At 35.5% G+C, this 26,553-nt stretch overlaps 1 protein-coding gene and 1 pseudogene across 1 annotated transcript in view; one reads left to right on the top strand and one right to left on the bottom strand.

The window, feature by feature from the left end:
* The window catches only part of CDC40 (cell division cycle 40), a 51,895-nt gene that overhangs the window by 15,481 nt on the left and 9,861 nt on the right, over nucleotides 1-26,553 (top strand). Inside the window, exons 4-13 of the mRNA XM_077902762.1 lie at nucleotides 4,173-4,302; nucleotides 12,896-12,979; nucleotides 14,877-15,016; nucleotides 15,566-15,662; nucleotides 16,997-17,136; nucleotides 17,736-17,810; nucleotides 19,715-19,760; nucleotides 21,845-21,946; nucleotides 22,978-23,093; nucleotides 23,365-23,498. Of these exons, the coding sequence (XP_077758888.1) occupies nucleotides 4,173-4,302; nucleotides 12,896-12,979; nucleotides 14,877-15,016; nucleotides 15,566-15,662; nucleotides 16,997-17,136; nucleotides 17,736-17,810; nucleotides 19,715-19,760; nucleotides 21,845-21,946; nucleotides 22,978-23,093; nucleotides 23,365-23,498 (1,064 nt within the window). The remainder of the gene's footprint in view (nucleotides 1-4,172; nucleotides 4,303-12,895; nucleotides 12,980-14,876; nucleotides 15,017-15,565; nucleotides 15,663-16,996; nucleotides 17,137-17,735; nucleotides 17,811-19,714; nucleotides 19,761-21,844; nucleotides 21,947-22,977; nucleotides 23,094-23,364; nucleotides 23,499-26,553) is intronic.
* Nucleotides 4,872-10,442, bottom strand: LOC144316984 (AP-2 complex subunit beta pseudogene; annotated as a pseudogene).

Here is a 26,553-nt window from a genome sequence, read left to right as displayed (position 1 = left end):
ACCCTGTGAATTAAATACTCTAATCCCTATTTTATAGCGAGAAAACCAAGTCTCGGGTTATACTCCAGCAAGTAACATATTTGGAAATGTCAGTTCACATCACTCCTAAGGATTCTTCTGTGGCTAGAAGACCGGTTTGCAGACCATTATGGAGTTCCCATGTTACACCCCTCTATGCCTTTGACTTTGCTAGTTCAGTAAATGAATTGACTGTTTTTTAAAATATGTTTTTCCCTCTCAGCCAAGGAGTTTTCCTAAATGGTCTAACCTAGTATCCAGATAAGTTTCCTCAAATTATAGCTAGAACTTGAAGAGATAATAGCCATGGTTTTAGTCCACTGATTTTCTTCATTTCACTCAATCTTTTTTGGATCTACTTAGAGAAAAATGTATTTGTTAGCCTTTCTAGACTTAATGTAAAACCCATAAGCCTTAGGGAGATTTTCAGATTTAAAATAATAGCACTTTTAGGAATAGAAAAAAAATGTCAAAGTTAAAAGGAAAAAAAAACCCCTATTTTCTGTTAAAAATCTGGCCATAAAGCTGCTGTAAAAATTAATGTTGGAATGAACTTTAGAAATCACGTAGTTGAGCTCTTTTATTTTATAGAAGAGGAAACTGAGGCCTAAGGTCATAGAACCCACCCTAATAAAGCATCCTTATATTAGTCATATTTAAACTGTGCTTGTTACGAGATTAAGACATTCTGCCAATAGCATTGAATGGTGGTGATCTTTTCCAAATTTGTGAAAAATAAATTATTCAGTAGTTTCTTCTCACCTCAAAGTCTGTTTATAAGTGTTTAAACATTGATGACCACAGAAAACATCAATGAAAAACTCACCATCAATCAAAGTATAATATGATTATTAGCTCAGTAACCTGAAGGGATGCATTCGGTGTGTAAACTTACAATTATGATTTCCTTTTGTCAGCTTTTACTTTAATGTAAGTTTTCTTAATTACTGTGATGTTATGTTTTACTACTACAACATTGACCCTCAGGTACTCTATCTTCTGAAGACCTTTGGGAATCCCTGCCTTACAACACACAGATTTCTTAGATTTATCTACCAGCGTCTTAACAAATTAAAAATGCTTTTCTGGAGGCCCCTGAGTGGCTCAGTTGGTTGAGCCTTGGACTCTTGGTTTAGACTCAGTTCCTGATCTCAGGGGTGGTGGGAACTGCCTGCGTGAGGCTCCCTGCTCCTCATGGGGGGAGGTCTGTTTGGGATTCTCTCCCTCTGCTACTCCCCCAACACATGCACACAGACTCTGTCTCTCAAACATAAGTAAATCTTTAAAAAAATGCTTTTCTCCTACTGTATAAATAAATCACTACTTCACTCAGGTGAAAGATGTAAGCACACTTGGGAACATCCTGAGACACAGTGATCTGAATTATTCATTAACACTTAAATGTGTGTTAAAAAAAAAACCCACTTAAATGTGTGTATTTCATATGGGAGATTAAGATTACAATTGACTGTGGTGTTCTTCAGTAAGGTTTTAGCCAAAAACTGTTAAATACTCATGCCTAATTAATTTGAATATATATTTAAAAAATTCCTTGAATGCAAATTTATTCTTCAACTTAATTACCAGAGGTTAAAAAGAATATTTGGAAGTCAGCTTTGTGTGTTTTTTATATGCTTTGTTTTTTATTTTTTTAACATTTTATTTTTATGTAATCTCTGCACCCAACATGGGACCCAAACTTAAAACCCTGAGATCAAGAGTCACATGCTTTAGAAATTTAGCCAGCCGGGCACACCTATGCTTTGTTTTGTTTTTTAATGGTTAACCCAGAATTAAAAGAAGTGCATATTCACAGAGACCAGGAATCTGGGACACATAATTTTTAAGTAATTGGGAAGAGGAGAGTTCTGCTGAATAACATCTGGTCCCTTTCTCTGTTGGCATTTATTTAATGTCTCTGAGGTCAGTTCCAATAGCTGCTGGTAACCAGGCAGTTTAAGGTGAGCCAGAAGTAGATAGATCCTCCCGCAACCCAGCTTCCTATATCATTAGAAGGATTTTTTGTTGTCTCAGCTTAAATATCTATAAAATATAGCACATTTAAGTTTTTAGACTCCTTTGAATAGTACCTATATAAGATATACTTAGCTATAATATGTGGACCTGTATTGATATAGAGATCAGAGTTCCTTAACACTGAGATTTTTTCTTTAAAAGGTGGAGCTGATTTGATATGTGTGGCTGATAGAAGAATTGTTTTTTTTTTTGTAAAATCTTAATAAAATAAGACTATGGAAATTGTATTTTCCTTTTTCAAATTGGAAAGTATAAATGTTATGATTAACTTAGAGATTTTTATCATTTTAGATTTTTTCGCCCCACAAATATCAGATACTGCTTTGCAGACGATAGCTGACTATATTAGGTAGAACATCGAAGAAACTTTTTAATCACTTTATTATCTTTAATTTTATGGCTATTCCTTGTCTTTGTAATAAATTTCATGACTGAACGAAGTTACTGTAACTTCAAGCATTCAACAGTCTAAATTTTTTTTCTCCCCTACATTTCCACCCATTAGAAAGGAGGAGCTAAAAAAAAAAAAAAAAAAAGAAAGGAGGAGCTATTTGGGGCTGTGAAATCTTGGCACTACCCTTTATTATAATACAGAATAAATAGTAATAAAAGTTTTGTATGTAAATCAGATATTTTTAAATTGGATAATTTTAAATGTAGAAATGGAAGCTGTCAAAAAAAAAAAAGAAATAGAAGCTGTCAATATAAAAGAATATTGTAATAGTTTATTTTCTTCTGCGCAGAAAAAAACCCTAAGGCAAGTGTAACATGTACTTTCATATTGTTATGCATTGTATAATGTTGATATCTAGAAAAGGCAGCGTTCTGCTTAAGAGAAGATCAATAACTTATATTTATGGCTCTGGAAATGTATCATAGGAAAGGTGGTTTCAAATGGTAGTGACTTAAAATGTTCTAACATCCAAATACTTCATTATGACAATTAACCTTCCAGAGTTCAAATAAAAATATCTTGTCTAATTCCAATATTTCCAAGGTGGGGAGTTCATTTTATTCTTTATTTAAAAAGAAAATACAGAGTTGGATTTTCCATTACCATTAAATAAATATCTATAAATTAATAGTGTGTTTGACATTATCTGGTACTTTTTTTACCCAATTTTTTTAAAAGTTAGTATGATTATACATTTAAGGAATATTATGATGCAGTAGAATCCTAGACTAGGGTTTGTTCTAACCTCGTTCTACCAATTAAGAATAAAACTTGACTTTAGGGCAAATAAAACACATCATCTTTGGCTTTTTTCCTTCATTTCTAACATGAGAAGACTATTTCTCTAACTTTCTAGGACTTTTGTATAGATCAAATTAAATAATTTGAAAACCATTATGAAAACTCAAAGCATTATAAACAGGAAGATAATAATGTATTATTTTGTGTAAGACTTTCATAGTGTGACTTTTTAGAGCAGAGAAATTTTATTTTCATTTATAATGACTTTTCTAGAGACTTCTTCAAGCATTTTACATTTATTGTCTGTTTCCTATTCTCTGCTCCCAGTGGGGTTCTCATTAATCTTTCCTTCATTAGTGCTTTCTATATGCCAGGCATTATGGTAAGTATTGAGGATTTTAAATCTCTACCTTTGAGGAACTCATAACCTAGTGGAGAAGAAACATGTATTTTTAAAATTACATCATGGTGCCACCATTGACTGATAGAAAAGTCACCAAAAATCCCTCAAATCAAATCATGGTTTAGACAAAAATATAGTAACTTTCAGTTACCAAGAGCACACTGTCAAATAGAAATCCTGCTATGATTTGAAATGTAGTAGCCAATAACCACAGTGACTTTTGAAGTCTTGAAGTGTGGCTAGTGTGAACAAAGAACTGAATATTTATTTTAATTAATTTCAATTTAAATAGCCACACATAGACTTAAGTGAGCTGGATTCCTCTTCTGTCCTAGGGCTGACAAACAATGTTAATCAGCCATTGCCCAGCTGCAGTGAACCATGTGTGGTGAGCATATTCCCATTTAGGTTACTCAGCCTCTAATGATTTAGAGTTGAAAACATATTGTACAATAATTCTAGTAATTCTAGCTTTGTATACTCAGAATTTAAGTTTGTTTTTTTCTTATAACATTGCAGTTTGGACCAGAAAATCCCTTTAGGACACAGCAAATGGCTGCCCCTAGAAATATGCTTTCTGGGTATGCTGAACCAGCTCATATCAATGATTTTATGTTTGAACAGCAAAGGAGAACTTTTGCCACATACGGTAAGGTGATAAGATTTACAGTTTCCAGTTTGACACATTTTTATGTGGATAATCTGTTTTATCTTCTTGCTTTTTAAATCTATTAATCTAGATTTCTTTTTAAAAAGGTAGTGCATTTTCTTAAACACGTTTATAAATAGTTATACGAATGGGAAGATGAACTAATATTTTTAGCTATCCTTCTAAAGTTGCTGTGATTTCTGAGTATTAGAAATATTCTGTGATCTTAAAAACAGAATATTCTCTGTTGTGCTTGATAATGAACACTTGTTATCGAATGTCCATTCTATGCAGATTGCTGTTGAAGTTGGTAAATGACTGGATAGTGTTAAGAGATTACTTTTAATTCCAATATTACGAAACAGTAACAGTAGTATAATATAGTAGTATACAACATGGTAGTAGTATAACATACAGCATTATATTAGTTTCAGGTGTACCATATAGCGATTAAACAATTCTATACAGTACTCAGTGCTCATCACAATGAGTGTGCTCTTAGTCCCCATCACCTGTTTCCCCCATCCGCTGTTTCCCCCACCCCCCCCACCACCTCCCTTCTGGTAACCATCAGTTTGTTCTCTATAGTTAAGAGGCTGTTTTTTACTTTGTCTCTTCTTTCTTTGTTCATTTCTTTTATTTCTTAAATTCCACATATGAGTGAAATCATACAGTATTTGTCTTTCTCTGACCAATCTACTTCACTAACATTATACCCCCTAGATCTATCCATGCTGTTGCACATGGCAAAATTTCATTCTCTTTTATGGTGGAGCAATATTCCATTGTATAAGTATTACATCTTTATCTATTCACCTATCAAATGACACTTGGGCTGCTTCCATAATTTGGCTGTTGTAAATAATGCTGCAATAAACATAGGATTACATGTATCTTTTTGAATTATAATTTTCACATTCTTTGGGTAAATAATAGTAGATAGAATTACTGGATCATATAGTAATTCTATTTTTAATTTTTTGAGAAACCTCTGTGCTGTTTTCCATGGTGGCTACACCAGTTTTGTATTCCCAGTGCACAAGGGTTCCTTCCCCCACCCCCACCCCTTCATCCTTGCCAACACCTGTTATTTCTTGTGTTTTTGATTTTAGCCATTCTGACAAGTGTGACATGATACTCATTGTGGTTTTGATTTGCATTTCCCTGATGATGAGTGATGGTAAGCATGTTTTTGTGTGTCGGCCATCTGGATATCTTCTTTGGAAAAATGTCTATTCATGTCTTTTGCCCATTTTTCGTTGGATTATTTGGTTTTTTGGCACATTCTTTTTATCTTGTTATTTACTGATTCACTTTATTCTGTTTCTCAGATCTTATCTCTGAAATGTTTTCTGTTGTTCACTACAGGACATCAGGAAATAGAACGGCCACAGACTCATTGTATAAAATAAGTATATTCCTATCAGTGGTAGAATTTAAGAAAGTTAACATGCATACAAGATTGGGAATCTCCTTTAAAAGAAGATGATCTTTGTAATGTCCTTCTTGATATAGTTCCTGGTCACTGATAATCAGATTTGCTAATATTTGGTGGTGCCTTTCTTCTCTCTTTCTATAATCTCATCTGTGTCTTTTTGCCTTTTGTAGTTGTGATTTTCTGTATACATTAGTTACTTGTGCTAATGTTTCTTTCCCAAAATGGTAATTGAAAAAGAAAACTTAGAGTTTTACAACAGATTTAATAATCACATCTTTAGAAATCAATAAGTTGTCTTTTTTTTCTTTAGTTTCCTTTGCAGTCAGAATCTGCCTCTTTCCTGTATTTCTTATAGAATTTTTCTGAACAAATTTTTCTGTCCTATCTGCCATTAACTTCCATCATTAGAAGATAGGATCTAAAAAGGTTAAGAAAATAATGTCATATGAAATATATCTATTCATGATGTGTTTTAGTAGCAGTTATAAAAATAGCAGTTATAAACAAATTTTAAACCTTTAGTATAATCCCACTAGACTAAAATATCTGCTCTTAGCATTGATCTTTATTCCTTCATGTTACTCTATACTGTAATTGTTCTATACTGAAAAATTTGCATCTCACCTTTTTATTCAGTGTTCTATCATAAGCATTTTCCAGTGTTCATTTATAATCTGTCCTTTTTAAGAACTATCTAGTATCCATAAATTGGCTATACCATAATTTACATAATTATTCTAATGTTGGAATGTTATTTTTCTCTAATTTTTAGGGAATGATGTAAACTGACTCACTGTAAATTAGTTAAGCGTTTAATACACATAGTCTTAGTTAATTATCACAATATATTCTTGGAAACTGGTTGTAAAGACTGTCATATATTAGATCATATATCACCATGACAAGGTTATAATTAACAGTGTGCCAGAAGCTAAGACTGTATACCTCTGAAATCACCTAGAAGGGTTGGATACTTCCAGTCCAAAAAAATGGTTATCAGTGCATTGTACCCATTACTTGTATAAGGGATCCCAAGTAAATATAAAGTATATATTCACATAAAAATCAACTTTATTGCATCATGAGTTTATTATATTCTAGCCTTTAATGAGACAGGCTTTTAAAGACTTTGCTTATTTATTTAGACTTTAGAAAGGACTTAAACAATAATACAGATAGCTAAGACTACTTCAAAACTAAACAGAAAAGAAAAAGTCCAATTAAGTTTATCTGATACCTATTTTCCTTCTTAAATTATCCTATGGTAAGAGTAAGCATTTAAACCTACTCAGTTGGCTTTAGACTTGGTTTCAAAACTGGGCCTGTTTTTTTTAAATAGCCGGTGTTTTTTCCCTTTCTCTTTAGGAGATAGTGGACTAAGACACAGATTGAACTATTTAATGAGTTAAAGACAAAAGATTAGCTAAAACTATCCAAGAGGTTGTGCTCTAACTTGTTAGCACAGGTTAGACTAGTCACTCCCTTGGTGGGTGGTTTCAGTGTGTTTGGGTTCAGATTCTACACAGTAATACAATTTCTTCCAGTTAAAAGTTCTTGGCTTGCACAAATCACACAGTGGCCAGAGGGCAACTGACCAGTCTATTCATTTTTCAAAATGCCATTGTAGACCTGATAGATGTACTGAGAGACTTCAGGAGCTCTACACTTCAGTGACAGCATATAATTTGGGTTTCCTGGCTGCCTATGTAGCTCAGCCAAAATCCAAATGCCATTAATGAGCTTCAGGGATTGGTACATCATGTCCTGCCCTTCCACATTCCTCTTGGCAATAGTATAAACGTTGTTTTGTAATTTGTTGGAAACAGTGTCAGTATTTAAATGGCATTTCTTAATCTGAAACTGAAGTTCATTTTCATAGGGAATATCCTTCCATGTTGCAAGGAAGACCTGGTGTTCCATTTTGCCATCTTCTACAAAAAAAGCACATTGAGTTGGATGAGGCAGCTGAAGTAGAAGACATCAATATTATTTTTACAGCCACCTGCAGTTTATTCAGAGGTTCCATCATCATGACTGGGGCCCAAGGTGTTGAGAGGCAGGGAGACATCAATGCTCTAGTTTGGCATCAGTGGTTTATGGATAGCTAGAGGAGTGCTGGGGATAACACCAAAGCTGTTCTTGTGAAACAGGATTGCACAGTTTGTCATGTGCTGCAGAGCTTTGTTGGATAAGTTCATTTCCATATAGATGTGCCCTTGGCGGTGAGTAAATGTTCCAGAAGTCTCCAAGCCTTTAGCTTTTACTGTAGGCAACCAGACAGCCTTAGGAGCTACACATCCACCTGGTGCCATGCCTGTCCCCATGGAGAGTTCAGACAGCTCATTCAGACCACCCTTGATCACAGCAGGAATAGGTGAAGGAGCAAAGGTTGCAGGCACTGATGAGGGGATGAAGAATCGTCCCACCAGACTATCCAGTCCTTCTCCTAAGAGATCCACAGCTCCCATCTGCATGGAGGACACCTGTGGCAAATTAACTAGGGGACCAAAGTCAAGATTTAAGATTAAGACCTCTTAGTAGGTCACCTTGGGAGACGATAACCTGAGACTGTTCCAGGTTGGTAGCAGCGGTGGTGCCAACAGGGCTGTCAACGTGCATCAGTGCTCCCATGGTGTATTGGCACGTGTTGGTGATGGATTCCATGACTGCCTTCCACTAAAGCCTTGTGAGGTCAGAGAACCAGTGTGGCAGATTAGCTCACCCAGCAGAGTAGGCTCAAAAAGATCTGTCTCCTCAGACATCAGTGGCTTCTCAGACTACTTCTTTGGGTATGACAGGGTCCATTGAGAGAAGGCACCAATAAATATAGCCCCGGTCTCAAAGGTCAGGAGTATCCAAATCTTTTATTGCCAAACTCAAGACTTGCTCTACCAGCTCCTATATTTCTCTGGTTTCTCGAGAAACAGCTTCACTATGGAAGTAAGCAGAGTGAGCTGCTTTCATCACGAAACCCTCTAGGAAGTTCTCCCATAACTCCTCTGCATTGTCAGTTCTCTCAAAATATTCTCCCACAATCCAAATCATAACTGCTCAAGTGTCTGGTTCATCCAGTGAGTCTAAGTTCTCACACAGAGTGGCAATGATACTTTCATACTTGTTGGAGTATTTGTGAAAGATGTCCCTGATGGCAGTAACCTCTTGGACCACACAATTTACTTTGGTCTAGATGAGATCAAGCAACGTACTTACACAACACTCTGCAGATTGCTCCACGTTGATAGCACACCATCCAACGGCCCACACAGCTTTGCGAACAAAGTCAACATCCAACCCTGTGGCATATTCCTTTAAATCTGCCAGAACCTGAGCAGTGTTGCTTGGAATGCCAAATGAATCATGATGTCCAACTTCTCTAGTTTATGATGGATGGATCATTGTACTTCACAAAGAAGACTTAGATGTCCTGCTTCAAGATTTCAGGCCTTTTCTAGAAAGTTACATTGATACTCCTCAGGGCAATGTACTGTACTTTTGGCTCCCCGGACAGCAAAGTGACAAGTGGAGGGGCCAGCTTCTTCAGCAGCATATTGTAGTAGTCCAAGTCCTTAAGTAATAACTCTAGAAATTTCATTAGGACTTTTACTGCTGAAATCACTGCTGCTGAGTTGGCATGAGATAGCCAGTGAGTTACACACTCACAGATGCAGTGAGCCTTCCAGTCATCTTTAGAGTTGTAATTAGGCAGTCTGAAATGAAAGTCTGGCCCCATTCAGTGTACTTATTCAGGGCTGTCAGCAGCTTATTAATGTTCTGTGGGTTCAGATCAAATAGGTTGCTGCTTGGATGAGATTCACTGATTTCAGATAATATTGCTAGAGCATTAGCCACCACCATTGGGTTTGAATCTGCTATGAGATCCCAGAGAGAATCCAGAAATCCCTGATCTTCCACCTCTTGGGCATTGATACCATGGAGTTTTGTCACACAGACTGCTGCTGTTTTCTGAACATAAGGATCTTCATCCTTCAAGCACTTGCAGAGGGGTTCACAGAGATATTCTGTAATCCTGTCTACCTAGATCCACCCCCATTGTCCTGACTGCCAAGACCCAAATTAGAGGACTGGGATCTTCACAGTCCTTCACAAAGCTGTTGACAGCCATGATGGCCATGTCTGGCTGACTCATGGCATAGTTCCTCAAATAGAGAAACACAAGCTTCTTTAATTCCAGATTGTCAGTTTACATCTTGAAAGAGAGAGCTAACATCCTTTCCCCACAGTCATGGCAGCACTCACTTTTCTTCACAGCCTCCTGCTTCTTTTCTTTCCTTTCATTGTTGAGTTCAGCCTTCAATTCAAAGATTTCTCCTTTTTTTTTTTTTTTTTTTGATTGTGAAATGCTTGGAGTCAGTCATGGTTTTGGATCTTTAATATGCACCAGAGGCAAGGGAGGGGGTGGCGGCAGCAGCCAGAGAACACAGCCCAAGTGGTGTTGTAATAGTTTCCTACACATTACTGAATATAAATCTTTTTAAAGGTCTTGTTATATATTATCAAATTGCTTCCCAAAAGAATTCTCCCAACTTCCATTGCCACCACATGTGCAAGTCCTGTTTCTCTTTACCTGAGATCTATTTGATTGTTTTTCCTTTATGTGGTAATAAAAATATTATATCTTTTTAATTTGTTTCCTTTGGACTACTAGTGAGGTTGAAGATTTTCCACATATTTGTGACCATTCTTTTGCAGATTGTTCTTCTTATTTATACATTGGGATATTAGTATCAATAATCTTAAGGATCTAATAATAAAGTTGGTATTATTAGAGACTTTAGGAAACAAACTGAGGTTTGCTGGGGTGGAGAGGTGGATGGGGGATGGGGTAACTGGGTGATGGGCATTAGGAAAGGCATTTGATGGAATAAGCACTGGATGTTCTATGCAACTGATGAATCATTCAATTCTACCTCTGAAACTAATAATACACTATGTGTTAATTAAACTGAATTTAAATAAAAAATTTTAAAAAGAGCCATTTCAAATAAGACTACAAAGGAAGAAAGTAGACATTAACTGTATTAAAAATATAAAAAGGAAAATAAACTTTAGAAAGATGGATGAGAATATCTCAGAACTAAAATGCAAACAAAAATGCAGACATAGTCACTTACTTGAGACATAGGATAATAGGAAAGTAATTGGACTAAAATTCTATAGTCTTAGAATTCTATCTTGCACTGTCACTGGCTGACTGTAGTAGGGCATATAGCTAAATATTTAACTTCTCTTATTTATAAAGGGAAAATATTGTTGTCCCTTAATTACCTGTGGGAGGCAGTAGTTGTAATGGTGATAATGGCAATAAGGATTTATTTTACCATAGATGATATAGAAAAGCAAGAAAGCGTAAAATCTTGTCCTCAGAAACAAGACTATGGCCAAATGAGTTGAGGATTGGTACTTACATAGGTTATCACAGGAAGTACCAGGGATCTCCCTCCAAATATATACAGTGTCATTTGAATAGACATAAGTCTCTGTCAAGACAGAATTACATTCTAGATAAGTTTATATGATTGAGATGGGGATTTTTAACATCAGATATGTTTGTCTAAATTTTATATAAGCCTTATAAAATCCCATTTAAAAATCTTTTAGAGAACACTGTTCTGTAGATCAAAGAGACAAAAGATAAAATAACTCCTGGGATTTGAACCTGTGATTTCAGAGATTTTACTCCAAAGCTGCTTTTCTGCCATCAAGCTCTCTGGCTAAGAACATATTTTAATACTGAAAAAACAACATGCAATTGAGTTAACAGCCAGGTGGTTGGTCCTCTTCTACCATCTCATGAGGATAAATTGAACACCTATATCCTTAGCCTGTTTGAAAAGTATGAGGACAAATCTTTTTCTGTTCCCCAAAAAAGTTCTCTTTAATCTTTAGTTGAAAAAATTAAAGTGTCAACTTTACGTAGACTGTAAACTGATTAAGGACCTAGCTCTCTTTTGTAAATATGCTGATTACTAAAACTAATTTTACTAAACAAATATCATGTTATAGCACCCCCCACTTAAGGAAAAATTGATTTGAGTTAATATAGATAGATTTTCTTAAGTCCTCCAAGACCATTGAAGGGGATGCCTGTGTGGCTCAGCAGTTTAGCGTCTGGGGCCCCGGGCGTGATCCTGGAGTCCCAGGATTGAGTCCCACATCGGGCTCCCTGCATGGAGCCTGCTTCTCCCTCTGCGTGTGTCTCTGCCTCTCTCTCTGTGTCTCTCATGAATAAATAAATAAAATCTTAAAAAAAGAAAATAATAAAGACCCCACTGAAGACTGCATTTAAATGGATAGTAGCTACATACTTTCATCACTTTTTAAAGGAGTGTATTCACATGCCAGTAAATATTCTTGCTTTCTTGCTTACTTTTCTTACGAAGGAAACAGATACAATGATTTATGAATGTATTATTTTAAAATTGAGAGGGAAGGGACACCTGGGTGGCTCAGGGGTTGAACATCTGCCTTGGGCTCAGGTGGTGACCCCAGGGTCCTGGGATCAAGTACCACATCAGGCTCCCTGCATGGAGCCTGCTTCTCCCTCTTCCTGTGTCTCTGCCCCTCTCTATCTCTCTCTCTCTCTCTCATGAATAAATATATAAAATCTTTTTTAAAAAATAAAATAAAATTGAGAGGGAAGACTGTCTTTACAGAGAATAACATTTTCAAAGTAACAGCTAAGTTTTATATAATTCTTCTTACCCTATTTTTAAATTATTTAATAGTTTCTTCTATAATTTGATAGGCTAAAGCCATGTGTTATCTATTACCAAAAACAAAAAGGAAATTGTTTCTAAACTTTCAAATGTGTGATATACATGTATTTGTAAGATCTTAGAAATTTTGGACTAAAGTTTGATACCTTGACTAGAGAGACTGTTAATGTAATGTCAGTGTGCTAGATTCATCCTATAAGATACTTCTTACTCACCTGAAGTCCTTCATGATCAGCCCTGAGATTTGGGTTAATTGTTGTAAATATGAATATAGCTCAGGAAAGAAAGAGTGGTCCTAAGTTAAAAAGACCATTTCAACATCTGGAAGGAAAATGTGAGGTGAGTGTATTTATATAGTAATAAAAATGAATTATAAATGGCAAAAATGGAGTCAGTAATATGTGCTTTTTCCTTTCAGGTTATGCATTAGACCCTTCATTAGATAATCATCAAGTGTCTACTAAATATATTGGTTCTGTAGAAGAAGCTGAAAAAAATCAAGGTAATTTATTCAAATTTATTTGAAATATTTCATAAAGCATATGTAAATATACACATACACTTGTAATTATTGTCTTTCAAACTGACTTGAGATAGTAGAAGAAACTAGTATTTTATTAAGTCGATTTTATTTTTAAGTTGAGACAAATCAGTAAGAAATTTTAGAGCAATATAGTTTAGAACTATTATAGTTTAGAGCTTGGTTTTACCACTTCTGAGACATTCAACCTTGTAGAGAAGATGTTGATACTTATTATTCTGGGTTGTTATGAGTACTTGACACAGTGCTACCATGGAGAAGTCACTCCATAAATTATAATTAACGTATAGCAAACGTTTGCAGTTTATTTCTCAACACTAATGTCAAGCTACATTTTTACTGAACAGAACAAGTTTTATTATACATTATCTATGGAGATTGTCTTAGGGTTGCTTTGAAGACTAAGTTTGAGTATGTTTTGGGATATATGTTTGTGCTCACATTCATTTTGTACTTATAAGACAAAGCATCATACTATAAATGCTGACTTGTCACAAAGCTCATCATCTGTATCTTTCCCATAAAATATGCTCATTAGAAAAAGAATATGCTGCTATATATTAGTAGCTACAGACCCTATATCATCCAGCTACCTTCAGTGTATGAGCTGCATTATTGTTAAAATAGAATCTTGACAAGCTTTTGTTGTGGCACACAACCTAAACAGCACTGATTTGAATTAATATAGGTGAGCTTTTTTCTTTAAGTTAAACCTCTACAAGCCATATCTTATGTGATCAGATTCTCCGCTAACAGTTAAATTGTGACTATGACTCCCCTAAACCTTTCTTTTTCCAATTTAATGACTACACACAGCTTGCTACCTTCTACAGGTCAAATAAGAATCTCAACCAGAAACATCCTCTTTCCTCTTTTCTTTTTAATCTAAGATTTATGGTATTGAGGTCAAGTTTAGATTTAGATCACATAGAAGAATACCAGATTCTTGTTAAACCTTGTTTAATTTATATAGTTAAATAACAAGTGAATCAGAGTTGTTAATTACTTAATCTAATTTAATCTGATTCCATTTTTAAATGATAAATTTTAATTTATTCTTGCTTTCAAAAGTAGCTTTATCAGGCAGGGCGCGTAGGTGGCTCAGTTGGTTGAGAATCCAACTCTTGATTTCAGCTCAGGTTATGATCTCAAGGTCATGAGATCAAGCCCTGTGTCCAGTTCTACGCTGAGCATGGACCTGTTCGACATTCTCTCTCTCCCCCTCCTTCTGCCCTTCTCCACCACATGTACATTCTCTTTCTTAAAAAACAAAGAGTAGGGATCCCTGGGTGGCACAGCCGTTTGGCGCCTGCCTTTGGCCCGGGGCGCGATCCTGGAGATCCAGGATCAAATCCCACGTCGGGCTCCCTGCGTGGAGCCTGCTTCTCCCTCTGCCTGTGTCTCTGCCTCTGTGTGTGTGTGTGTGTGTGTGTGTGACTATCATGAATAAATAAATAAAATCTAAAAAAAAAAGAGTAGCTTTATCATTATTTAGCAATATTAAGTTGCTGGATTCCTTTCAAAAAGTGGTAAAATCCACTGATATAGGTCCATGATTCATTAAAAGGATTGTGTACCTTTTAGGATTACATAGCCAGGTCTTTTCTTTATATATTAGGACTTAACAAAATATTGCAGTAGTAGAAAGCTGCTCTTCCCAGAAGGTTGAGTCTCTTTTTGTATAGCATGAGTTGGTCTACCTGGCAGATTCATGTAGATTTTATATTTTGTTCTTTAATAAATCTTTGGTTACTTGAATAATCAATTTTCTCTAACCATATAAAATAAAAATGATATATATGCTACTGTTTCTTTAGAAAATACATATATTTGTGATATCTACTTTTTTTTAATGTAGGTTTAACTGTGTTTGAAACTGGTCAGAAAAAGATAGAAAAGAGGAAAAAGTTCAAAGAAAATGATGCATCTAATATTGATGGTTTCCTGGGACCATGGGCAAAATATGTGGATGAAAAAGATGTAGCCAAGCCCTCAGAAGTAAGCTTTGATGTTTTTCATTGCCAGTTCAGGTAGTTGCTGTGTTTGTGAAGGTTATTTATATTAATAAACAAGATTTTCCTTTGTTATTATAGATAAGATTTATTTACCCCACCTTCCTTCCACTACTCCTCCCATAAAAGTGGTGTCACAAATCTGTAGTCATTGCTTATATCCTTATGATTTAGTAAAAGCTCTTTATTAGAGAACAACATTGTATAGAAAAATTGAGTTTCCTTTCCGATACTAGATTTTCTAACCACTTTGTCTTTTTGTGTGCATAATTAGCATAATACATTAAATTTATTTCTAGGTGTTCCAGAAGGATGGGTTTTGTATAAAATGAGCTTAAAAGTATTAACTACTACCCATTTTGTGTTAAATGTCTTTTTTGTAATCTGTCAGAGTTGAGACTGTTATCCCGGGAGACATACTTACAGCTATCGCTTCACCAAAAATTGGACCTCATTATAAAGTATTTATAACCAGCTCTGGGCACAGTGGAGTTCTAAAACATCCATTTTAAAGTTCACTCCTTAATTTCCTTAGGAAGAACAAAAAGAATTAGATGAAATCACAGCAAAGAGGCAGAAAAAAGGCAAACAGGAAGAAGAGAAACCTGGGGAGGAGAAGACAATCTTACATGGTAATATATTTCTTAGACCTTTTCATTTTTATGGTAAACTTTCAGATATTTATTCTGTTCCCTGTTCATACAGTATCAATTGCCCTTACTAATCAGCTGCTATCCTTCACTCTAGTAAGAATAATTGTATTTGACTATTTGTACCTCAAAGAAATTACAGCAGACTCTTCCATATTCTAATAAAGGAGAGAAAATAACATGATTAATGATTGCTGCAAGTGATTCTTTGAAGTGCTAGTGAATTTTTTAAAATAGTAGATAAAGAAATCTGAATTGTCCACAATCTATTCTTTCCTATGAAGATACTCTTGCCCCAGTCATTTTAACCTTTTGTTTTTAACTCTAGTCAAATAATCTCCAGATATCCTCATAATTCATAACTATTACCAAATTATACTTTAAAAGAAAGCTTTGTTTTTCATGTGAATAGGTTGGAGATTTAAGATTCTTATGCTAATTTTGATATGTGGAAGGAAATGCATATTCAGGAAATCTATTCCAAAATAAATTACAACTATTCTAGAATGTACCTGGTTCATTAATAATTTGTTATATTTGGAAAATTATGTAGTGATTATCAAACTGTAAAGAATAATTTAGTACCAATGTATTGATTATTCTAATGTTAGATCACACATCAAATATATTCAGGTGTGATGAGGCCATATTTGGTTTCTTAAACTTCAGTTTTCTCTCCAGTGATGCTATTTAATACTGTGGTGCTTGCAACCATAATAAAAATAACAGCCAACATCTGTTGAGGCCTTACTCTGTGCCAGGCATGCTACTGAATGCTTTATATATACTATGTCATATAAGTTCCACAAGTGACTTCACTGAACAATTTGTGTTGAAAGTGGAAAAGAGAATGGAAAAGGAACCTGGAAGAACATAAAAGAGGAAGACAGAGTAAAAGGATGGTTGATATTTTTGTTTTAGCTTCTTTCTTTCCTTGGTCTTTGCCAGTAACTCAGAAGGCCCAAGTATTTTCTTTTCTTCCCTCGCTGTAATTACACTGCAGTGAAGTCTTTTTTATATACCATTAAAATGTGTAACTAAGTAAAAGACGTATAGATCTTATTTAAAGGTCTGATATTCTCTGTGTATTTAGAAATTCCAAAATACTACCTCTAATTGTAAATAATAGCAGTGATTTCAAGCAGTGATTTCAAGATTTCATTAGCTGACTCTTGGTCTTAACTTTATCAGAGTATTACCACCTAAACCTTAATAAGGAACAATATCCCTATGAATAAAGTGTTACCATTTAGGATATAGATTTTATGACTGCAACTTGAATTTGTTCACTGTTTTCCTTTGTCTTCTTGTTCTAGTTAAAGAAATGTACGACTACCAAGGTAGATCCTATCTTCACATACCTCAGGATGTTGGTGTTAATCTGCGGTCCACTGTGCCACCTGAGAAATGTTACCTTCCCAAAAAACAAATTCATGTGTGGTCTGGACATACAAAGGTAAGCAGATTGCTCATATGGATCGACCATGACATAACATTTATAATTCGGTGTCCTAGTCCCTTATGGGTAGCCCAGGCCTTCCAACAGAAATCGCTGCCACAATCTGCTTTTTCTGGGGTACCACATCAGTGAACGGTGGGTTGGTAGTAGCACCTCATTAATTTTGCCTTAGCTCTTGGAATTATCATGCTGAAGAGAAGATTAGATGGTTTCTGATTTGTAAACTGTGGTAATATTTAAACTAATGGAGAAACAAGATACTTGATACTTTTGATGTGGATATTTCTTGTCATCTGCACTGTTCCAACTGATAATTCCCAGCTCTTAAGCGAAGAACAAAAAAACTAAGTAAAAGAAGAGGAGAGAGAGCATTAGCAGCTTGATTGACTAAGAATTCCCTTGGGTGAGAAAGTCAATATTAAAAGGTTGAAAAACAAATCTTCAAAAGCTTAGTGTCAATAAGAGCTGCTCTTAGAATACTAACAAAGGTTATTCTGGGGCGTGATTTTTGGAATGAAGAAAAATAGTAAATTAGATTGCTTAAATTTTTAGCTGATAGAATGTTTCTGATTAATAACTGTAATACCTTTTTATAGGGTGTCAGTGCTGTCAGATTGTTTCCCCTCTCTGGCCATTTATTGCTGTCTTGTTCCATGGACTGTAAAATTAAGGTGAGTTTTCAATGGCAGAGTAGGAGTGCTGCAGACTTTGGTAAAGTCTGTTTGGTTTATTATAAATAAATTTGGGTTTGTTAGGCAGTTAGAGGCTAATTATTTTCTCTTAGGCCCCATGAATGCAGCCATTTATGAACTGCTTCCAAACATGTTGATTCAAATATGGCTCTGTGGTCCAATTGGCTAGGCTCTTTTGTAAGCTTAGATAACTATTAGAAGGTAATCAATCACTTTGGCTTCAGATACATAAATACTTAACCACTAATAATGCACTTTTATTGAGGTTTTTGGATATGTAACTGAGTTCATTTGTTCCTCAAAGTCATACAAATAGAACAAACAATAGAAATCCCATTTTAGAAAGTAGACAATGTAACTCTTCCTTTTTCTTTTAAATGCAAGTAGATACCAAGTAGCAGAAATCTGCCCCGCCTCTTCTCTCAGTTTTTATAGTCCTGGGAAGCTCACCTTAAGCTAAGTTTCAGCAATAGAATATGTAGGAAAAAAAACTCAGTTGCCAATGCATGTCAGCTTGAACATGGGGAAACCCTTTTTTCAAAATCTTAAATCTGAAAGCATAGTTATCTTTTTGTGTGTCTTTTGTGTCTAGATTGTTAATGATGGTCAAGAAATATCAACTCTGTAGTACTCTTGAGGCTTGGAAAGTCAAATCATTAAAATTTTACTCTTTGTAAACAATTCATGGATATTAAAAATATATGAAGGTAGCTTTTCTTGATGAGAGCCATCATTTAGGCATTTGTCTCTACTCAGTAGCTTAAAATCACAGGCCAACAGTTTGGAGCAAAAACCTTGTTTCGTTTAACTTTGACTTCATACAAAGTATTGTTCATTGAGATTAATGTCTGTTTGACCAATTAAAAAAGCATAGAGTTCTGTTTCGTTCACATCTGTAAACATTTATCAGGTACCTATTATGTGCAAGGGGCTGAGACTAAAAACTTATCAAGGCCCTGCCCCTGCCCTCAAGGTAGTCATTTCATTGTGATGTAAATGATGGTTATAGAGTCAGGTAAAGGAAGCATAGTTCAGCAGGTAACAGAGTAAAGCTGTGGTGGGGGAGGGGAGTGTAGTTAGTGAGAGTCTTTCTGAGATGATTGAATACAATGAATAGGCATGGCATGTGCTGAACACTGCAGTTTATGGTTGCTGGAGTCTCAGATCTGAGAGATACAGAATAGTAACAGTCATAGGCAAAGGATCAGGTGTTGGAGATCCTTGCCTGGTATGCTGTGGGAACTGAGTCTTTATCCTACTGGCACCAGGTGGCCAGGAAGTGCTATTTTAGAACACTAGCAACATTATCAAGGATTGGATTCGAGCCAGGCAAGAATAAAGGTAGTTTTGAAGCTATTGTATTAATTCACTCTAGGTGTAATAAGAATTATTAACCTATTACATTTTAGTCTAGATCATCATTTTCATTTAGCTTCTATAATATTTTGTTACTTTAGAAAATTTTTAAAAATCTGTACCAAAATGTCATAAACATGGCAGTTTTAATAACATTTAGTTCTTCCGAAAGAAGCTTGTGATATGACATAATTAGAAACTTTTATCGTAGAAAATACATCAAATGTAGAAATAAATAAGAAGAAAGTGAAAATCACTTGTATTAGCTCCGTCTAAGTTCTCTTGATATTTTGGTGTATCTTTCAGTATCAGATTTCAAATTTATGTGTGTGTGTATAGTCCAAATGGTGCAACACAGCCTAGCAGCACCAAGCAACATGTCCATCAATGTATAATGCCTTTGGTTAAATCCCCAGTACATTCAGATACGCAGACACATAGCTGGCATATGGTTACTGTTATTGATTGTCATTTTATCAAAGTCTTGTATTAAATTTAATATTTCTATGTGGTTTTTTTTCCCCCAGCTGTGGGAGGTTTATGGAGACAGACGCTGTCTGCGAACATTTATTGGTAATACTTTTCTCTCTATATATAAATCTATAAATCTGTTTGGAAAGACTTTTTAACAAGATAACATCATTGACAGTAATAATACTATGCTGATGATGAAGGAAAGTCTTCCAAGACTCAAGCTGAGTCTTAAGAGGGAGTAAGTCCTCTCACATAGACAAAAAAGGGAACCGGGAAGAGAGAATAGCAAAAGCAAAAGTGTTTTGAGGCAGCCAGATATATTTCAGAATTGCCAGGGTATGGGATGTGGTGAGAGATGACAAGAGGAAACAGCAGGATACCCAGAGGCAGAGCATGGAGGACTTTATGCACCATTAATAAGGAGTGTCGAATCTATCCAGAGGGCCTTGGAAAGCCAGCCCTTTAATTAAACAGCTCTTGCAGGAAATTAACTTGATCATATTTGAAGTTTACAGAGATCACAATGGCAGTATGGAAGATACTCTGGTGGAGCAGGCCTGCAGGCAGGGAAATGAATGACAAGGTTATTTCATCAGTCTGGATTAGAGATGATGAGAGCCTGGATGAAAGCAGCAGATAGAGAGGAAAGGAACCGTCAAGAGTTAAAATTGGCAGGACTTAGTCACTGGACATGAGTGATAAGACTGAAGCAGAAATCTAGGGTGACCCCCACCTGGCTGGCTGAACGGTGGTGCCACTTGCCAAGAGAGGGAACATAAGAGGATGATGAGGTGTCACTTATTAAATTGGAGCTGCCTTTGGGATATTGAGATGAAAATGTCCAGTAAGCAACTAGCCAGATGTTGAGCTTTGAAAAGAAGTTAAGAATTGGCAGCTAAAGCATATAAAAGGATAAGATTGAACTAACTCCTTGAAGGAGAAAACAAGGCCAAAAAGAGAACAGCTTTGTGGCAAACTAGCCCTTTCAGTAGAGAATAGTTTACTGGCTCTGTGAGATTTCATGGGAAGGCTGGTTACGTTTCCAATTTTAACTGTACATCATTGAAACACTGTGTGAATCGTAGTGGCTCTGTTTTTAGATTCAAGTGGGAGTCCGTTCTGCACTCCTTTGTTATGATTTTAGGGCCTTGCTGAACAAATAAATACTGCACAAGGTGCCCTAGCAGCCTACAGGAAGACTCTCAGCAGCAGACAGGGGAACAAAATGCCTCCTGTATATGTAGTGGACTTGGTCCCCATTTGTCTCCCCAGCACTGGCAGGCTGTTTTTCAGTGGAAAACTGAAAATGACCAGCTTTGGAAGATGGGACTCTTGCTATAGAATAAATGTCTAATTACTGTGGCACATAGCCTAATTAGAGTGCATTGGTGATGGTGTTCCAGGGCTGCTGTGTGTGGTTGCCGATTTGTACACTGCATATTTTGCACAATTGTATTTGTCAGTCTTGGTCATGATGGGGTGGTGAAAAATAGGAAAGTTTCTGCTTTCATTTAGCCATGTTTTATTTGTCCCTGTAACTTTCCAAAGAGTTGATTGGTCTGGCAGACTGATTTCTAAGCAAAGTACCTTAAAATTAGTTGCCAAAAAGCTATCTTAAGACAAAATTGAAGGTAATACTTGTTTCAAAAAGGTTTACTCTGAGATTCTGAATTCACTTCTCTGAAACTTGGTAATATGATTGCAGAAATTCGCAGTTATTGAAGAAAGGTTATGATTCCATGAACTTTAGAGTTAGGTCGGTTTGTTTCACTTAGTTAGTAATCTGGAGAATGAACCTCCTAAATGTCACTAGACCCTTCTCTCTCATTGGCAATAATTGGTCTGTTATGTTTCCTAAAATTCTTGGCTGCTTAGTCATCAATTATGTATATTACATATTAAAAGATTTCTATGACAAACTTTAAAAAAAAAAGTTAGATCTTTTCTCTTGGTTCTTACCTAATGTTCTGCATCAGAAACACCCAGCTTTCTTGAAGAGGGAATAAAAAAACACCTACTTTCCCAAGCCCACACCTAACATAATTGTGAGTCATTAAGTCAGGGAATAGGATTCCAAAAATTTTGACTCACAGTGTGTCTTGAATATGCTATTTCTCTTATAGTGTTTGTGTTTTAAGAGAAGATACTTTACCTTACCTCCATTTCTATTGTCCCTGCCTTAGGTCACAGCAAAGCTGTTAGGGACATCTGCTTTAATACTGCAGGAACACAGTTCCTCAGCGCAGCTTATGACAGATACCTTAAACTCTGGGACACTGAAACAGGTAAGAGCTCACTTACACTAATGCCAATATGTATCTATCTTATAACTTAGCATTTATAAATTAAACAACATGAGTGGTCTTCTGTGGCAAAACGGTGCCTTTCTGTAACTGCTGATTCTCATATTATCGACTATCAGCTAATACCATAAACGTTTGTAGAGTTCAAACTCAGCTTTATAAGTAGCTCCTTTACTATGAAATTTTGTTTCCATCAAATACAACTTATAAAGCAAACATCCTGATAGACAAGCAAATTTGAAATCTTCCATAGACCATTTAATTGATCTTTCTGTTCCCCTCCACCACCAAGCACACTGCATGGCACATAATAGAAGCACAATAAATGCAGGTGAACAAAATTAAATTTAATTGCCCACATTGATTAAAATGTAAGTCTCTTTCCAGACCCATGGGTCAGTTGGTTTTATATATTCACCAACCATAATTGTATCAGTACATTGTGGCTAGTATGATTTCATATAACTAGAGAACCATCTTTCGTCTTACTAAGTTTTAAGGGTAAAGATAATAGCTAATATTTTTTGAACACTTAACTGTTTGCCAGGCATTGTGCTATGTACTTATATCCAGCATTGCATTTAAAATATGGGTTCTTAAAATATCCTTATTATTATTATTATTATTATTATTATTATTATTATTATTAATGAAGAAACTGAAGCTTAAAGGGGAGCTTTTCCAGAGCTACATAGCTAGTAAGTGGCTGAATAAACCAAGATCTCCCTAATATTAGAGCCCATGCTCTTAGCGCACAGTGGTTCTCAGCTCTGGCTACACATCAGAATTACTTTATCTATTCTGCTAACTGATGATACAGATTTACTTTTGAAAAAAATATTTTTAAACATAAAGAATCTATGACAAGGAACAACATCGTTTATAATCGAGAACAAGCAGGCTGCCCTTCCCCAAAATATATTAGGTAGATGATCTCTAGATTCTAATCCCAGGGTTGTCTTGTAAGTGGTCAAATTTATTTTACCTACTTTAATTTGAATCTTTGGTTTTAGGACAGTGTATATCAAGATTTACAAACCGCAAAGTGCCCTATTGTGTCAAATTTAATCCTGATGAAGATAAGCAAAATCTCTTTGTAGCTGGTATGTCTGATAAAAAGATTGTGCAGGTAAGTCTTTTTACAGTAGTTTTAGTAAGATTCCTATAGTTAATGTTGTATTAGGGGATGGAGTAAGTAAAACTAACTTGTTTAATGTTTGCTATTTTTAGGGACTGCTAATGGTCTATTTGTAGTAGAAAACAGTCATTGCAAACATTATGTTAGATATCTTTTTTTTCACTTTCCATAGTTTTTATCTATATTTTCATATCTACTCCACTCTGTCTTTATCATATCTACTCCACTTCTGTCTTTACCTTTTCTCTCGTGTGATATACAGTGGGACATCCGAAGTGGAGAAATTGTGCAGGAGTATGACCGGCATTTGGGAGCTGTCAACACCATTGTTTTTGTTGATGAAAATAGGAGATTTGTGAGCACATCTGATGATAAGAGCCTAAGAGTTTGGGAATGGTAAGTTTCTGTCAGTAGAAGATGTGATTTATATAATTATAGCAAGCAATTTAAAAATCTGTAGCCAAAGAAAAGCCTGATAATATGCAACCATTTGAATATTTTCACAGCTATGATCTCTGGCTTGCCAACCAAACTATTTTAAATATTTAAGTACCAAGAATATGGAAATAAAAATTTAAGATATGTTACGTCTCATAGTCTTTGGGCAGTCTATCTAAAAGTTTTATGTTTTGAGTCATTTTTCTTGCAGTGGTGAAAAGTTTATATTGTGTTGCCTTAGGTACTTTGTCTTTGCAAAATGACTGATGAGATGTAGGGCCTACAAATGTGTAGACTACATTATATGTGGTTAAGACTGAGCATTAGATCCTGGCCTCAGAGTTAACCCCCAAAAAATATTTAAAAATCTCATAAGTTTTTAAATGTTTACCTTATGATTATTCAATACTGAAAATTGCCCCATGCCACTCAAAACAACATAATCGTAGAAAACAAATGTTTTATTTGTAGAATATATTGGTGAATTTTGCTTTCCTCAAGAGAGAAAAAAACTTTTCTGAAGTCAAGAAGTACTAAAGCTAGTTTCACTAAGTATCATAGATCATGTTTTATAATTTATTTACAAAGAAATGTATGATAATCTTTTTGTTCAAATGAATGTTTGGATGGAGCCCAGCTTGTTTTTATAGTCCATTAGGAAGCACAGCTCTGCCCTGGATATAGCCTTGCAGTGACTAGAAAGTGGGACTACCCAGTCCAGAAATTGTTCTGCTTTAAGAATTGGAAAGCCAGTAGTTTGCTCCTGAAATTAAGTCCCTCTAATGAGCTGAGCATGTCCCTAACCATTGTCAGAGAAATTTGGGTAATTGAAGGTTGCGTGTAATTTAACAGTAGTTTCTCCCACGCTCACCACCAGTACACCCCTTCAGATTGCCCACATTCATGGAGAGCCAACCATATATTATACATAAAAGTATGATTTGAGACTCTCTTATAACTAAGATCTTTCTTACTTCAGAAATGATGTACATCTCTGCATGATGTTACATGCAGAGAATCTGATATGGACGTCAAGTTTTGTATGAGCAGCCTTAGATTACTTGCACCATACTCTGAAGAATAAACATACACATGTACTTGTTTTGTTTACATACATTAGCAGTTTGATTATACTTAAATTTTCAGATGTTTCCATCTTAAGATGATATTTCAGCTCCATTTTCAAATGTGGAGTGGTATAAAAGAAATTGGTAAATATATAAATGATGCACCAATTACAGGGGCTCTCAGAACACTTGTGTGTGCTTTCTAAATTAGAGCATTGGTCAGCAAAAGATTTTGATTAAATTAAGGGGCAATGTCAGCATGTTTCGTGTTTTCCCTTCTCAGAGCTTAAGAAATGCTCCTAGGAGTCATAATAGTGTTTCATTCTAAATGATAACATCCCTTAGACCTCTTATTTGCTATTAGAGCTTTCCTCACTAGTCCTTACGTGAGGATAGGTCCCTTGTCCATGATCCCATACAACACTTTGCTTCTCACAGTGTTTAAGTGCTTGCCTATTTGTTCTGTGTCAGCTATGGTCATAGCCATATACCCAGCACCAGCACAGTGTCCGGCACATTGGATGCGCTGCGTACCTAAGGAAGATGTTATTGTCATAATTATTAATGATGCTACATCTGTTGAGCCCTTTGTGTGCATCGAGCATGCTCAGCCTTTTATGTGAACTCTCTGATTTAATGTGCAAAGTGGTCTTACGAGATAGATGTAATTTGTTATCCCTGTTTTATAGAAGAGGAAACTAATATAGGTTAAGTAATTTACCCAAGATTCCATGAAATATGAAAAGCCAGAATTCAAGCTTATATTAAGCTGATTCCAAAAAAAAAAAAAAAAAAGCTTAGGATTTTTTCCCCCAGCTTTATTGAGGTATAATTGGCAAATAAAATTGTAATATTTTTAAAGTGAATAACATAATTTGTTAGATATATTCATTCTGAAAGGATTCTTAGCCCGTCTACTGCTTTGGATGTTTACCTCTTTTGTTTGTTTGGTAAGAACAATTAGCTTCTACTCTCTCAGGAAATTGCAGTTATATAGTACAGTATTGTAACTGTAGTCACCATGTCATACATTAGATCCTGAGACTTTATTCATCATACAAATAAAAGTTTGTACTCTTTTACCAGCCTCACGTAGTTCCCTACCCCAACCCGACTCCTTGGCAGCACCAATCTACACTATTTCTAGAAGTTTGATCTTTTTTTTTGAAGAGTGTACATATAAGTGATAATATCCCTATTATCACACATATATAGCATGCACTATATATACACACTGCAGTATGGGTCTTTCTCTGTCTAGCTTATTTCACTTAGCATGATGTCATCCAGGTTCATCCATGTTGAAATGGCAGCTTTCCCTTTGCCCATTTTTTAACTGGGTTACTAGGATTTTTGATAATAGTTGTATGAGTTCCTTATCTATTTTGGATATTGACCCCTTATCATAGATGCAGTTTGCAAATACTTTCTGCCATTCCTTAGGTTGCCTTCGCATTTTGACTGACTTTCCTTTTTACTTTGAGGTAGTCCTACTGTTTATTTTTGTTTTTGTTCCCTTGCTTAAGGTGTCTAATCCAGAAAATACTTGCAAACACCCAAGTCCAGGAGCTTATCTCCTGTGTTTTCTTTCAGGAGTTTCAGGTTTTATGTTCAAGTCTTCGATCCATTTTGAATTGATTTCTGTGTATGGTATAAGTTAGGGGTCCAATTTTGTTCTTTTGCATGTGAATATCAAGTTTTTCCAACACCGTTTATTGAAGAGACTAGCATCCTTTCTCCAGTATATATTCCTGGCTCCTTGTTGAAAATTTATTGATTATATATACATGGGTTTATTTCTGGGCCCTCTGTTCTGCTCCATTTGATCTGTGTATCTGTTTTTGTGCCAGTACCATACTCTTGATTACTAAAACTTTTATTTAACTATAGTTAAAATCAGGAAACTTGATGTCTCCACCTTTTTTCTTTCTCAGGATTGCTTTAGA

This window comes from Canis aureus, chromosome 7 (genome assembly GCF_053574225.1).
Source record: "Canis aureus isolate CA01 chromosome 7, VMU_Caureus_v.1.0, whole genome shotgun sequence".
NCBI lineage: Eukaryota > Metazoa > Chordata > Mammalia > Carnivora > Canidae > Canis > Canis aureus.
Note: the sequence above shows the minus strand (reverse complement) of the source record. Positions and strands in the feature narration are given on the sequence as shown.